General features: G+C 34.0%; 1 protein-coding gene across 2 annotated transcripts in view; it reads left to right on the top strand.

Moving 5' to 3' along the window:
• The window catches only part of PGAP1 (post-GPI attachment to proteins inositol deacylase 1), an 86,562-nt gene that overhangs the window by 60,189 nt on the left and 12,809 nt on the right, over positions 1-13,564 (top strand). For both annotated transcript variants that reach the window (XM_043577377.1, XM_043577378.1), the window contains 8 exons: positions 13-64; positions 552-618; positions 1,260-1,368; positions 3,016-3,054; positions 8,533-8,626; positions 10,441-10,531; positions 11,306-11,503; positions 12,821-12,956. In XM_043577377.1, coding sequence (XP_043433312.1) covers positions 13-64; positions 552-618; positions 1,260-1,368; positions 3,016-3,054; positions 8,533-8,626; positions 10,441-10,531; positions 11,306-11,503; positions 12,821-12,956 — 786 coding nt within the window. The remainder of the gene's footprint in view (positions 1-12; positions 65-551; positions 619-1,259; positions 1,369-3,015; positions 3,055-8,532; positions 8,627-10,440; positions 10,532-11,305; positions 11,504-12,820; positions 12,957-13,564) is intronic.

Below are 13,564 nucleotides of genomic sequence, written 5' to 3'. Positions count from 1 at the left end.
TTTGCTTATTAGATATACCAAGCTTTTAAAATCAATGTAGTGAGCAAGTGCTCAGGAGTAAAAGGTAAGTGTATTTTCTGAGAAGAATAGTATTGTCATTTGAAGAATCAGTAGGTCTTTACTTGAATTTTCTGTAGTGCTTATTATTTTGTGTATTTATGTGAATTAAAATTAAATAAATGATAGTAGAAAAACTGTTTATGTTTCCAACAGATTTAACGCAGACCCTTTCTTAACACTAAGCATCTTCAACTGTATCAGTTTAAATATCCACATTTTTTAAAAATACTATATATCTTTCTGTCTCACTATAGTAATTCAGGTTTAGCTTTTTTTCAGTTTCTTAGTATTTCCCATATGCTTTAATATCTCTTGTAAGTCTAATTAAACATTATTAGTTAATAATTCTCCATAATTTCTTATGTGATATAATTCTTACTGGTTATTTTTTATGAAATGGGTAACTGTAGTTAGTTAGGTATTATAGTAGTTTATGTAACATTTAATGTAACATAAGGTTAGTAACATGTATTTCCTTTATGTTTTCACAGAAGAAATAACTAGTATCTATAAACTTCATATTCCTTGGTCTTATGAGGATTCACTAACTATTGCACAGTAAGTATATTAAAGAATTTATCTTAAACTTTGGTGTTTTTGAATAATACATATTCTGTTTATTTAAATCATAATGAAATTTTAATGAAACTAAGTGCCTCTTAATAAAATGTAACTATCCTTTAAGTAGCATTGTGTTCATAAGATAATGTAGTATTCTTACCTAAATGATCTAGAATTTAAACCTTACTAGGGGCGCCTGGGTGGCTCAGTCGGTTGAGCGGCCGACTTTGGCTCAGGTCACGATCTCGCGGTCTGTGAGTTCGAGCCCCGCGTCGGGCTCTATGCTGACAGCTAGGAGCCTGGAGCCTGTTTCCGATTCTGTGTCTCCCTCTCTCTGACCCTCCCCTGTTCATGCTCTGTCTCTCTCTGTCTCAAAAATAAAAATAAACGTTAAAAAAAAAAAATTTAAAGCTTACTTGCTTGGAACATCAACCCCTTCCTAAACCATCCTCCAGCTTCTCTCCTAGTTGAATGAGCAAATGACTGTGATAGGATTGGAAAAGTGTCCCATTTTTAATAACATGTCTGACATGTGTCTTCCTCTCCATTCTGTCATTGTGTTGTGCAAGGATTGAGTTAGCCATGGTTATTTAACAGTATTTTGTATTTGAGAAATGATACTTGAATTATCTTTTCAGGGTACCATCTTCCACAGAAATTTCTCTGAAACTCCATATTGCTCAACCAGAAAACGAGAGCCAGGTAGCATTATTAAAAATGTACACATCTTCAGACTGTCAGTATGAAGTAAGTTGTATGTTTGCTTAATTTTTAAGATTTAGTTATAGAATAAATAGGAAATATATTTTTATATTAGTCTCAGATATATGGCAGTGTGGAAGCCAATAAATACACAAAATAGACATTTATGATGCTTTAAATATTCTGCATTTTGCCTGTTAGCACCACCCTAGTATTTTCCTAGGTGGACTATTAAAAATATACATCTTAATAAATAGTAGAAAATAAGCAAAAAATTGAGACTGTAGACTAACCTTCTAAGTTTAGAAACCCAAAGTCCAAAATCGTCTGTAAATTGAAGAATATCATGAAATCAGCTGACACGGCTTTTCTGACATGATGTGTATTGGTTTCCAGCTCTATTGGATAAGCTTAAGAATCTTCTTTCCTTTTCATTAGCTTTTTAAAACTGTTAGTCATTAATGTGCAATGTAGTGCCTATTGTGTTTGTTTTAACAACCAACAGATCTCTGCTATAAGAGAAGGGAAATAGACTTGAGCAGCATTTACCCTTATGGATTCATGGACTACAAGAGTCCCTATGTATCCAAATATGCCAGGTTCTAAGGATTCCAGGTTTAAGGAATTGAAGTATATATACATTTAATGGTGGTTTCTGGTTTATGTGAAATAACTTCTTTCCATGCAATTCCTTTCAATCAACCTTATTTGGATTCTTCATTAGAATTGACTTTCTTGGGGTAAACTAGAATTGGTAGGTTACATGAATAGAATCTGTTCGTAGCAACAAGTTTCAGTTGAACCTAAATTATGAGTTATTTTAGATTTCATGGAATTTATTATTGGTTTGATATCTTCATTGTTTCTAACATTGAAGGATTTTGTAGGGCTGTAATGGTTTTTAACATGTCTTCATAGTTCTAATAGTGATAGTGAGAATTGCATAATAATTTGGCTCCATGTACTGCACACTCTGAAAATGTCAATATTTTTTAACTACTTTACATTTTTAAAAAAGTCAGTATTATAAATAGCCATTTTGTAATTTCCTTATGGAATACATATTTCCTTTTCCCAGACTTGCTAATATCAAAAAGGGTATATTTATATATATTAGAGATAATTAATGATGAATTTTTTTAATACATTGTTTTGGCTTAAATTTTACCAAATACACTCCATTTGTTCCTGGTCTTATATCATGTGAAACTTGTTTTTATGAAATTTACTCAGAATTGGCTTAGCTTAACTATACTTAGTGCTGTACAGTTGTAGGTTTGAGGTTTTTAAAATATCAGTTATGTAGTAGGTTAATTTGTGCTTAATTGTTCAGACATATGTATAGCTTCTGGACTCAATCAGTAAATTCCTTTAGATTATATGACCCAATACTAAGATTCTGGTTAATCAAAAATTCTAGTTAGTAAAGGGTTACCTATCACATGTACCATAGCATTCATCCAATTATCAAAGAATTAGAAGGAAAATATATTGAATAATAAAACTATACTTATTGCAAGTTAAAATTTCTGGTTCAGAGGATCCTTTTAAGACTGTAAGTGCCTTTAGGTTGGTTATTATAAAAAAATTAACGATTGTGTTTAGGGATGTGCAGAAGTGTTCAATTTAATAAAATGTGAACTAGAAGAGTTTAGGAGAAATAACCTCTTTTTTATGATTATTTTAAACTAGGTGACAGTTAAGACTTCCTTTTCACAAATTCTTGGACAGGTAAGAGATTCCTGGTTGATTATTGATTGCCTTGTAGATAGATACTATAAGGCATAGGTTACAAACTTTTTCTATAAAAGGGCCAGATAATGAAATATTTTAACATACCAAATATGGTCTCTTGCTGCTGCTACTGCTACAGTTGCTTCTCCCCCCCCCCCCCCCCCATCTTTTTCCATTTCCTTCTTTCTCCTGCTTTAATAAAATCCAAAAACCATTCTTCACAGATAGGTCATAGTTGGCCACCCCTGGCTTTAAGGTGATGGTTTCATTCCTAAGAATTGAGAGCTGATTCTTGATTTGCAAACAAACTAATATTTTTGGCTAAATGAATGTCTTATAAAGATTTTATGTTGCTCATACTGTGCTATAAGTCATAATCCAATAAAATTTTAGACTCTCATATAAATAAACATTTTCAAATGACTTTTTATGTTGTGTGTGCTTAGTTTGTAAAAAATAAAAAGTAAATTATATTAAAAATAAATATGTTGGAGTGCCTAGGTGGCTCAGTCGGGTTGTGCACAGCTATTGATTTCAGCTCAAGTTTTGATCTGGTTTGTGAGAGCGAACTTCATGTCAGGCTCTGCACTGACAGTGCACAGCCTGCTTGGGATTCTCTCCCTCATTCTGTGATCCTCCCTGACTCACACATGTGCTCACTCTCTCAAAATAAATAAACTTTAATAAATAAATAAATAAATAAAAACATGTTGAAATATTTTAAATTCTTTTGGTGAGTATAATTCATAAGCAAATAGTGTTACAAAAATAACTTATCAAGTAACAGAGCTACTAAATTATTCAGCATCATTATAATTTGCAGAATTGTATAACCTGTTATATTTATGTATAACATAAATAATAGTATTGACTAGTCAGAAAAATTATATAGTGGTTTTAAAATTGACTAAAATTTTTTTGTGCCTTCTATTAATTTTACTTTATTTTTTGGTCTGTTGTGTATTGTAATTCGGGCAGAGCAGAATTTTTAAGACTTAACTCATTCTATATTTATAAAATTTACAAACCAAAATTAAATTCAAAATTTTTTTACATGCATTATCTCATCTGATTCTCACAGCAACTTGGTGAGAGCTAGATTGTAATTATTTTTAAATTTGTGATCATTAGAAAATTGTAAGTTAATGTGTCAAATGTGCTACATTAGGAAGAGAAGATTAAATGTTGGTATAAATTGGAAAATAGCATCATGGATGATAGTTCTAAGAAATATTCTAGATTGTTAAGGGACCTTTATTAAGAAAAATTATGCCTTGGAATATAGGGGAAGAATTGATGCTGTTGTATATTTAGTATGTCCAGAAGGCATGTTAGTGTATGCAGTGATATAGGCTGAGGATATAACATACTGTCTTACTCATGTCATCCCCGTGGCTCATAATTCAGATTAGTGACCAAAAAAGTCAAGTTAGCTTGATACTTGATAGCAAAGCATAATTATCTGTCCACCAAAGAAGGATATGCTACTATTCTTGCTTAGGCATGGAAATTTATCTAAAAAAACAAGATATGTAGGTGTTACAGAATCAATGGTGGATACTTTTTTTAAATGTCAAAGAATTTGTGGTAATTAAGTTCTCAGATTACTGGAAAGATACCAGATGCTCTTTCTTCCTGTTTGTTTAAAAATTTAGTTTGAGAACAGGAGAATGAATTGAAGTTGTATATATCATTCATACATATTTTCAGTGTTGCTGATTCAAAGAAGACTGAGAAGAAGAATAAAGAGAAAGCTTGCTTGAGAGAATCTTTAGCTTCTGATTAGACAGTTTTCCATAAAATTAATTTTTTTTCCAGAAAAAGGAAAGAGAAAATTATTTACATACTCTTTAGTCTACTCTAATGAAAGAGAGGACAAAAAATAAACCAGAAGTTACTTTCTCAACAGAATTATATAAATTAGTAAATCATTTTGGTGTAGGAATAAAGTCTAATGTTGCCAAATCTTTAGGTCTAAGAGAAGCTGAAGTCTGGATTTTTAGATTAAAAAATTTTTTAATTTTTTTAATCTTTATTTATTTATTTTTTAACATTTATTCATTTTTGAGACTGAAAGAGCGCATGAGCAGGGGAGGGGCAGAGAAAGTGGGAGACACAGAATCTGAAGCAGGCTCCAGGCTCTGAGCTGTCAGCACAGAGCCCGATGCGGGGCTCGAACCAACGACCCATGAGATCATGACCTGAGCTGAAGTTGGACACTCAATCGACTGAACCACCCAGGTGCCCCATAATCTTTATTTATTTTTGAGAGAGAGAGAGAGAGAGACAGAGTGCAAGTGGGGGAGGAACAGAGACAGAGGGAGACACAGAATCCAAAGGAGACTTCAAACTCTGAGCTGTCAGCACAGAGCCCAACATGGGGCTTGAACTCACAAACAGAGAGATCATGACCTAGTGGAAGTCAGATGCTTAACCGACTGAGCCACCCAGGGTGCCCCTTTTTAAAAAATTTTTTAATGTGGGCCTCTAATTTGAAATGTAAAGAAATACTATGCCAAATACTAAACCAAATGAACCATGTCTACAATTTAAATATGATCGATGAAAGCCAATTTAAGATTGTTGGATTATATTTTATATGAGCTATATCTGTGGACCAGTATAATACTTAATACTCAACAATGACAGTCACTACAAAGAACTGTTATATTCAGAATACTATATAAGAAGTCTTAGAAGATTTCCAAAGATAGTGAAGAGCATTAAAGGTTAATAATAACAGCTAATATTTTCTGATCCACCTATGTCTGCCAGTTACTATTCCAAATACTTTATACAGAGGAACACATTTAAGCCTCAAACTCCCTGTGAGATAAGTGCTGTTTATCTCCATTTTACTAATAAAGACAGAGAAAAAGAGGGGTAAAGTAACTTGCCCAAGGACACAGCGCTAGTGAGAGGCAGAGCTGTAGTCTAAACCCAGGAGTCTGACTCTAAGGCTGAATGCTGCTTAACTTTCCTTCTATACTATTGATAATTAAAGACTGCTATATATTTCCTGGCATGTCATTAGCAGGCATTGAGTATCACTTAGTAATAGAAAAATGACCTTTTCCCCTTTGCTCAACTCTTCTCCTTCCACTCAAAGCTATAATTGTAAATTATGAGTATAGGCAGTAAGTGGGGTTTTCTTTTTGAGTCTTTCTAATCTTAACCTGGAAATCCATGAAGGAGATTCAGGGAGACCTTGAGCTTCTTGAAATTTTACATGCCATTTTGTGTAAACATGCATTTCCATGGCTTTCATCAGATTGCCAGGAGAGTCTCTACATTTTTTTTTTAATACAGTGGTTGGAGAACATACTTTAAGGTAAATTTCTTTTAAAACTTCAACATTAAAAGGTGCTTACAGAGAAGAATAAATCTTTTTTATGCTGAAAAAATAAAACTTTAACATTAAAAGAATTTAACACTTTCTTTTTGTTGTATTTATATATTTTAATAGAAATTAGATTAGCTGATAGAATGTCTTGAGGCACTAACATAATGGTTATGAATTTAGTCTCTGAGTTAAATCCCATTCCACACAATTTCCAAAGACACTAAAGGACCTAAAAGCCTTATACAGGCATACCTCAGAAAAAGGGTCCATGGAGCATTAGTGTTATTTTGGTAGATGCAAGCAAAAGATTAGGAGTGAGTAGATAAAGAGGAGAGATAGTACATCAAGCTCTTGAGAAGTTTAGCAACGAGAGGGAAGAAAAAGGCAGTAACTAGAGAGAGAAGGGGAGTAGAGTGAAGGGAAGGCGTTGTCACTGTTCTGAGGGTGAGACTTGAATTTGTTTAAATGTCAGTGGCTAAGTGAGTAAATGAATACCCTGGAATTCCATTGCCTCATCTGTCCTTAAAACTCCAGGACTTTGAAGTTAAAGCACCTAATGATACTGAAGTGTTAAATTGTTAATGAGATTACAGCAAAGTCACTACATTGTAAACTCCTTAGTGCTCACCCTTATATTCCCAGTGCCAAGCACATTGAGCGCAGTACATAGATGGAACACTTTCTAAATTGGGAAAGACCAAATAAATTAGATTTTCATAGTCATTTATCTATGAATAATTTTTGACTTTAGTTCCATTTACATAAAAACAGCTCATGGGGCGCCTGGGTGGCGTAGTCGGTTAAGCGTCCGACTTCAGCCAGGTCACGATCTCGCGGTCCGTGAGTTCGAGCCCCGCGTCAGGCTCTGGGCTGATGGCTCAGAGCCTGGAGCCTGTTTCCGATTCTGTGTCTCCCTCTCTCTCTGCCCCTCCCCCGTTCATGCTCTGTCTCTCTCTGTCCCAAAAAATAAATAAATGTTGAAAAAAAAATTAAAAAAAAAAAAAACAAAAAACAGCTCATCCCTCCCTTTCCCCCCTAAGCAGCTCCCTATTTAAGAAATATTAACAGGCTTATACTTGGAGTTGTGAGTTCAGTTCCACCACAATAATGCAAATATTATAATAAAGCAAGTCCAATGACATAAAAGTACATATAAAAGTTATGTTTATACTGCAGTCCATTAAGTGTGTAATGGTGTTATGTCTAAAAAAACTATGCATACCTTAATTTTTAAATCTTTATTGCTGCTAAAAAATGTTAACCATTATTTGAGCTTTCCATGAGTCGTCATTAATCATCATAGATCATTATAACAAACATAATAATGAAAAAGTTTGAGATATTGTGAGAATTATCGAAAGTGACAGACACCAAGTGAGCAAATTCTGTTGCAAAAATGGTACCAGTAAACTTCCTCAGTGTCAGTTGCCACAAACCTCCAATTTGTAAGAAAAAAAACAAAACACAAACACAATTATCTGCAAAGTACAATGAAGCAAAACAATAAAATGAGGTATGCCTATAATAGCTAATATTTTTTGGTAGCTTTTCATGTTTAAGTTAATATTCTAAATGCTTTACACAAATGAACATCTTTAAACCTGAAAACACCTATAAGGTAAGTACTGCTGTTGCCTCCATTTTACTGATGAGAACATTGAGTTAACAAGTAATTTGCTTGTCTTTTATGTTTTTAGTTGTGCAAGTTACTTGGGCTCCCTGTGCCTGAATTTCTTCATTTGTAAAACAGGGATAAGAATTACCTCAAAGGATTTTTAGGAGGAGAACATGAGATAATGCATATAAAATGTTTAGTATCAAACCTGAAACATATTAAATACATGCTCACCAAATGTACCTTGTAAGAAAACTTTGTAACATACATATGCTGCTTAATTATATATATTTTTTGTTACACCTTTATGAAAAAATCTGATAACATGTTTCTAGCATGCTGTATATTCTTCACATTTATTTTACTTAGAGTTTTGGTATCCATTACTGGAAGTATACCGCTGTGGCAATGTCAGGAAAGATAAAATGAAGAAAGACATTTTTATTTCATGTGAAAGTACATTTATTTCATTAACACAAATATTCATAAGTTGCGTTTTGATTTGCCTGTTTTCTAGGTAGTTAGATTTCATGGTGGAGCTCTTCCTGCTTATGTTACATCTAGTATCCTTCTTGCTTATGGAGGACAGTTGTACTCTCTTTTCTCAACAGGTAAGAATGTTTCTATTCCTCCTCTCTTTCTCCCTTTCTTCTTTAGTGCTTCATTTCTACTTATTTATCTGTCATGTGGTTAAGGAATACCTCAATTTCTTGAAAATTTATAACCTATCTCTTAAGTTTACAAGGGTTTGAGATCCTCTAGTTTTAGGAAATACCCAAGAAGATTCCTTACTGGGCTTTTCCAGTAAGGAAAAGATACTTTTGTGTCTGAAGTTTTTCCCTCTCTTCTGAGGATGTCTTAACAGGTGGAGTCTCACTGATGGGGATTTTGTTCTTCATTCCATTCCTGGTGCCTAACATAGTGTCAAGCACATAGTAGGCATTCAGCATATTATTTGGGCTGTTATCAGCTGTATCAGGTTCTGGCACACTGAATGGAATAATTGAGAGTTAATCTTAATAAAGGGACTATTTGAAAGGTATGTGATGGGTTAGGGGAAACCAACAAGAAATGATAAAATGCCAGATTAGCAACAGATCCATCTGATACTCCTCAGGACTAGGGCAAGAGAGGGAGCAAGCCTAGAGAGAGCTATACAAGAGGGCAGCATTACTGCAGCTCCAGCCACTGTCAGCAGGGAGAAAGATGGGGAAGTAAATACACTAACCTTATTTCCTCTTATCTTCCAGTGCCTATCATTCACTGAACCGAAGTCAGCCTCCCAGAATTCAGAGCAAAGTAAAGGGTGGCGATGGAATGGATCTGGAGAGGCAAATACAGAATAGACACTACATTGCACAAAACCTTCCCTAGTCTATTGCAATTAGAATAGTTTCCCAGGAGCCTACTTTGTAAGGCCCTCACACACTTGTTGGGCTTGGATAGTAAGAGATAGGAAGAGAGTAGGACCAAAATACGTAAAAGCTGTCCAGAAATAACCTTTACCATTTCCATCTTGCCAAATCCTTCTCCAGCTCCTCATTCCCTTTCAATAACTTACAATTTCAAGTCTACTTTTAGTATTCATTTTAACCTTCATGCACTGTTGTTGGGAATATAAAATGGTATAGGTGTTTTGGAGAGTAGTCTGGCAGTTACAGTATGACTCAGGAACTGTACTCCTAGTTACACGAAAAATGTAAACATACACCCATACTAAACTTTTGTACATACATGTTCACAGGAGCACTGTTAATAATATTCAAAAAGTGGAAACCACCCAAATATCTATCAGCTGATAAACGGATAAATAAAATGTGCTGATAGGTGCTACAACATGGATGAATCTTGGAAACATGCCAAGTGAAATCCCATCATAAAGGAACACATATTACATGGTTTCATTTATATGAAATGTTCAGAATAGGCCAGTCTATAAAGACAGAAAAGATATTAGTTGTTGCCTGGGAATAAGGAGACATTGGAGGTGACAGTTAAGGGAACAAAGTTTGTTTTGGGAGTAATGAAAATATTCTAAGACTGATTGTGGTGAGGAAGGCATATCTGTGAATGCTTAAAACCACTGAATTGCATATATTTTGAATGAATTGTGTAGTATAAGAATCACATCTCTATAGAGTTGTTGTTTTTTTTAAATCACCTTTGGAGCTTTGTGAAAATACAAATGGTGAAACCCCAGCTTTGGCTTCCTGAAGCTGTTTCACAAGTGATTGTGCCTCTTGTATGAGATCTGTTGAATTACAGTGATTTTTAATCTTTTGAAGATAGTGTCTTTGATAGTAATGACCCTTGCTTTGTAACAAGAAATATATTGCTCTTACAGGTAATGCAGTCAGTGTATGATAAGTCTATACTTAATCACTATGAATTCTTTACTACATATAATTTTTTTTTTAATCACCAGGTCATTGCTTAGAATATGCTACTATGTTGGATAAACAAGCCAAGCCATATAAAGTTGATCCTTTTGTACTTATGATTAAGTTTCTGTTGGGGTAAGTTTTATTATCTGTGAAAATGATTTTAATTGTTTTATATATATAAAACATGTTTGGCCCCATAACATAATATAAATTTTCATAAAAATATGTTTTATTAAATGAGGTTTTTCTCTTAGGCAGAGGCCTAATTGGTATATCAACATTTACTTTAATACTATAACCAATTCAAAGGTTTTAAAATTATATATATATATATCAATTGTAGAAACTTAGTCTGTAAATATACCAGACTTTTAACATTTGCAAATGGATGTACATGGTCCATGATATCTGAGTATCCCAGATTCATGAACACAAACCATTATAGAGTATTGATGAAATGATGTCTCGGATCACTTTTTCTTCCCATACAAGTATATTTTGGATCTCTCTACCACATGTAACATTCCTTTTTTAATTTATTCACATTTGGTGGGTTTTTTGGTTAAGAACCAATATACTTAGATCTCTTTTCTTCTGTCATAACAATTGTTGGTTTTCTAACCTAAAAAAAAGATCACTTGTTACTTCATTACAATGATCAATAGAGAGCAGTGGAGTTATATTGAGACTCAGGATTCAGATCCTTGAAGATCAGTAGACTTACTTGGAAGATAAATGACTTTTTCTCTGCAAGGAATTGAAATGTGTTTTTCAGTATAATTATGAGTTGAGTATCATTGAACTTTGGGGACTGTAGTAAATGGTCAAACACCTCAGACATTAAATATTTGAAAGTTGTTGATTTTTTTTTTTTTGCTTTTATTGTATGTTTTCTTTTATCCACAGATATAAATGGTTTAAGGAATTATGGGATGTGTTATTGTTGCCAGAATTAGATGCCATCGTTTTAACTAGTCAGAGTATGTGTTTCCCCCTTGTATCCTTGATTCTCTTTCTGTTTGGAACATGTACTGCCTACTGGGGTGGTCTACTTTCTTCTACATCTGTGAGACTCCTTTCTTCATTGTGGCTAGCTTTGAAAAGGTAAAGAATGACCAAAAGCTTTCTCATTGCTCTTAAGGAAAAAATTATATTTTGATAAGGATCCTCAATATTAATTTGCTTTCACTAAACTGTAATTTCTAAGGAAAGATGTATGACTAGAAAAACATGGATTAATGTTCAAAGCTATATCTAAATAAAACTTTTGTTAAAAATATATTATCGCAAGATAAATGCTATATTTGAGTTAGACCTTAATGCCAGGAGTTAATCAAAAAAGTTTGACAGAGGGATGTTGTGCTGGCTCAATTGGTAGAGTGTGTAACTCTTCAGCTTGGGGTCACGAGTTAGAGCCACATATTGTGGGTTGACATTACTTAAAAAAAATACTGACAGATTACAGAAGTAGTTTTAATGTTTATGGCTGTAAATCTTTCCAAGGAAGAAGTGTTTCTCTGGCAATGCTTTTATATGCTAACTTTCAGTCAAACCTGGGGGCAATAGATTCCAGTCAAGATACTTAAGATCAGATTAGGTGAAATGCATAAAAATTCCAAAAACATTGCCTAGAGTTTTATTACAGGCCCATAGACAAAGTTTGAAGTTACTGGTAGGCTTTTCTGATAAACCACTGACCTAGTTTCCATTGCCACTGCTCCTCACCAAGACATATTATATGATTTACTGTCACAGAGGGGATTATGGTCTGCCTTCTTCCTTCACCCTTCTGAGATGCTTCAGACACTACTAGCATCACATTGTCTGAGTGATCTCAAGACTTTAAGAAATAGAAAACTGTTTTTCCTCTTAATCAAGATCAGAAATACATGGCACAGAGCCTATTATTTTTTTTTTAATTTTTTTTTTTATACATTTATTTATTTTTGAGAGACAGAGAGAGATAGAGCACAAGTGGGGAGGGGCAAAGAGAGAAGGAGACACAGAATCCGAAGCAGGCTCCAGGCTCTGAGTTGTCAGCACTGAGCCCGATGCGGGGCTCGAACCCACAAACTGTGAGATCATGACCTGAGCTGAAGTCGGACGCTCAACCGACTGAGCCACCCAGGCGCCCCGGCACAGAGCCTATTATTAATGATTATTTGTAGCAACGTTTTTTTCTTAGTATCAGCCATAGTGTATCTAAGTGAAAGAGGAGCTATCACAGTGTATTACAGAATTTACAATCAAATATGTGTCATCCCTTGCCTTTATGAAAAAACATTTTACTGCTTACCTTATGGTACTTGCATATTAATAAGCAGAAGAGCCTGGCAGAGTACTGAATTGTTTTCTTCTTATATGTGACCATGTAAGTAACTGTTAATATACTTGTAAAAGCTTTATTCTTATTTTTTCCAGGCCCCCTGAACTTCCTAAAGATATCAAGATGATATCACTAGACTTGCCCTTTTTGACCATTGTTTTGATCATAGTTAGTTGGACAACTTGTGGAGCATTTGCCATACTTCTTACTTATCTTTATTATGTGTTTAAGGTATGTCACATCACTGAAGTCAGAATGGCTGGGCTTTGGGTCAGGCAGGCATAGAATTTCCTTTGCTGTTGTTAACAAAAATTTTAATTACAGCTGTAGTAACTTTCTATTCTCTAACAGGCTTAAGTGTAAAAGGCTTTTTTAAACATCTTAATTATTTAAAGTACGTAGTTCACTGTAAAGCTGAAATTATTAATCTGAGTTTGGTTAGTGTATTTAAAAAAAGGGGGAAGAAGATATAACCTGTTTCACATTGCTTCTTGCTCTTACAAGTAATGTTAGCTTTTTAAAAAATATTTTACTAGAGCAGTTTTTATTCACACATCTTTAAACATGGGTAGTAAACAAAAAATTATGTCAGTGGGATCAAGCTATCAAATGTACTGAGATAATGTAGAATGTTAACAGATGTTGCTGGAGAATCAGAAGGCAAGGATAAAATAGTCTGATAATTTTACTGGGAAACCAAAAAAACACTTCCAAGAAGGCTGACAGCTTTGCAGGAAAATCTAGGTTATACAACTGCATACTCTCCACATGAGGCTTATGTAGAGACAGTTGATAACAGAATGGATCATCTTTTTTTTCTTTTTTTAAACAAAGTTGAC

This window comes from Prionailurus bengalensis, chromosome C1 (genome assembly GCF_016509475.1).
Source record: "Prionailurus bengalensis isolate Pbe53 chromosome C1, Fcat_Pben_1.1_paternal_pri, whole genome shotgun sequence".
Taxonomy (NCBI): domain Eukaryota; kingdom Metazoa; phylum Chordata; class Mammalia; order Carnivora; family Felidae; genus Prionailurus; species Prionailurus bengalensis.
The sequence above is the reverse complement of the archived record's forward strand: the minus strand, read 5'-3'. Positions and strand labels throughout refer to the sequence as shown.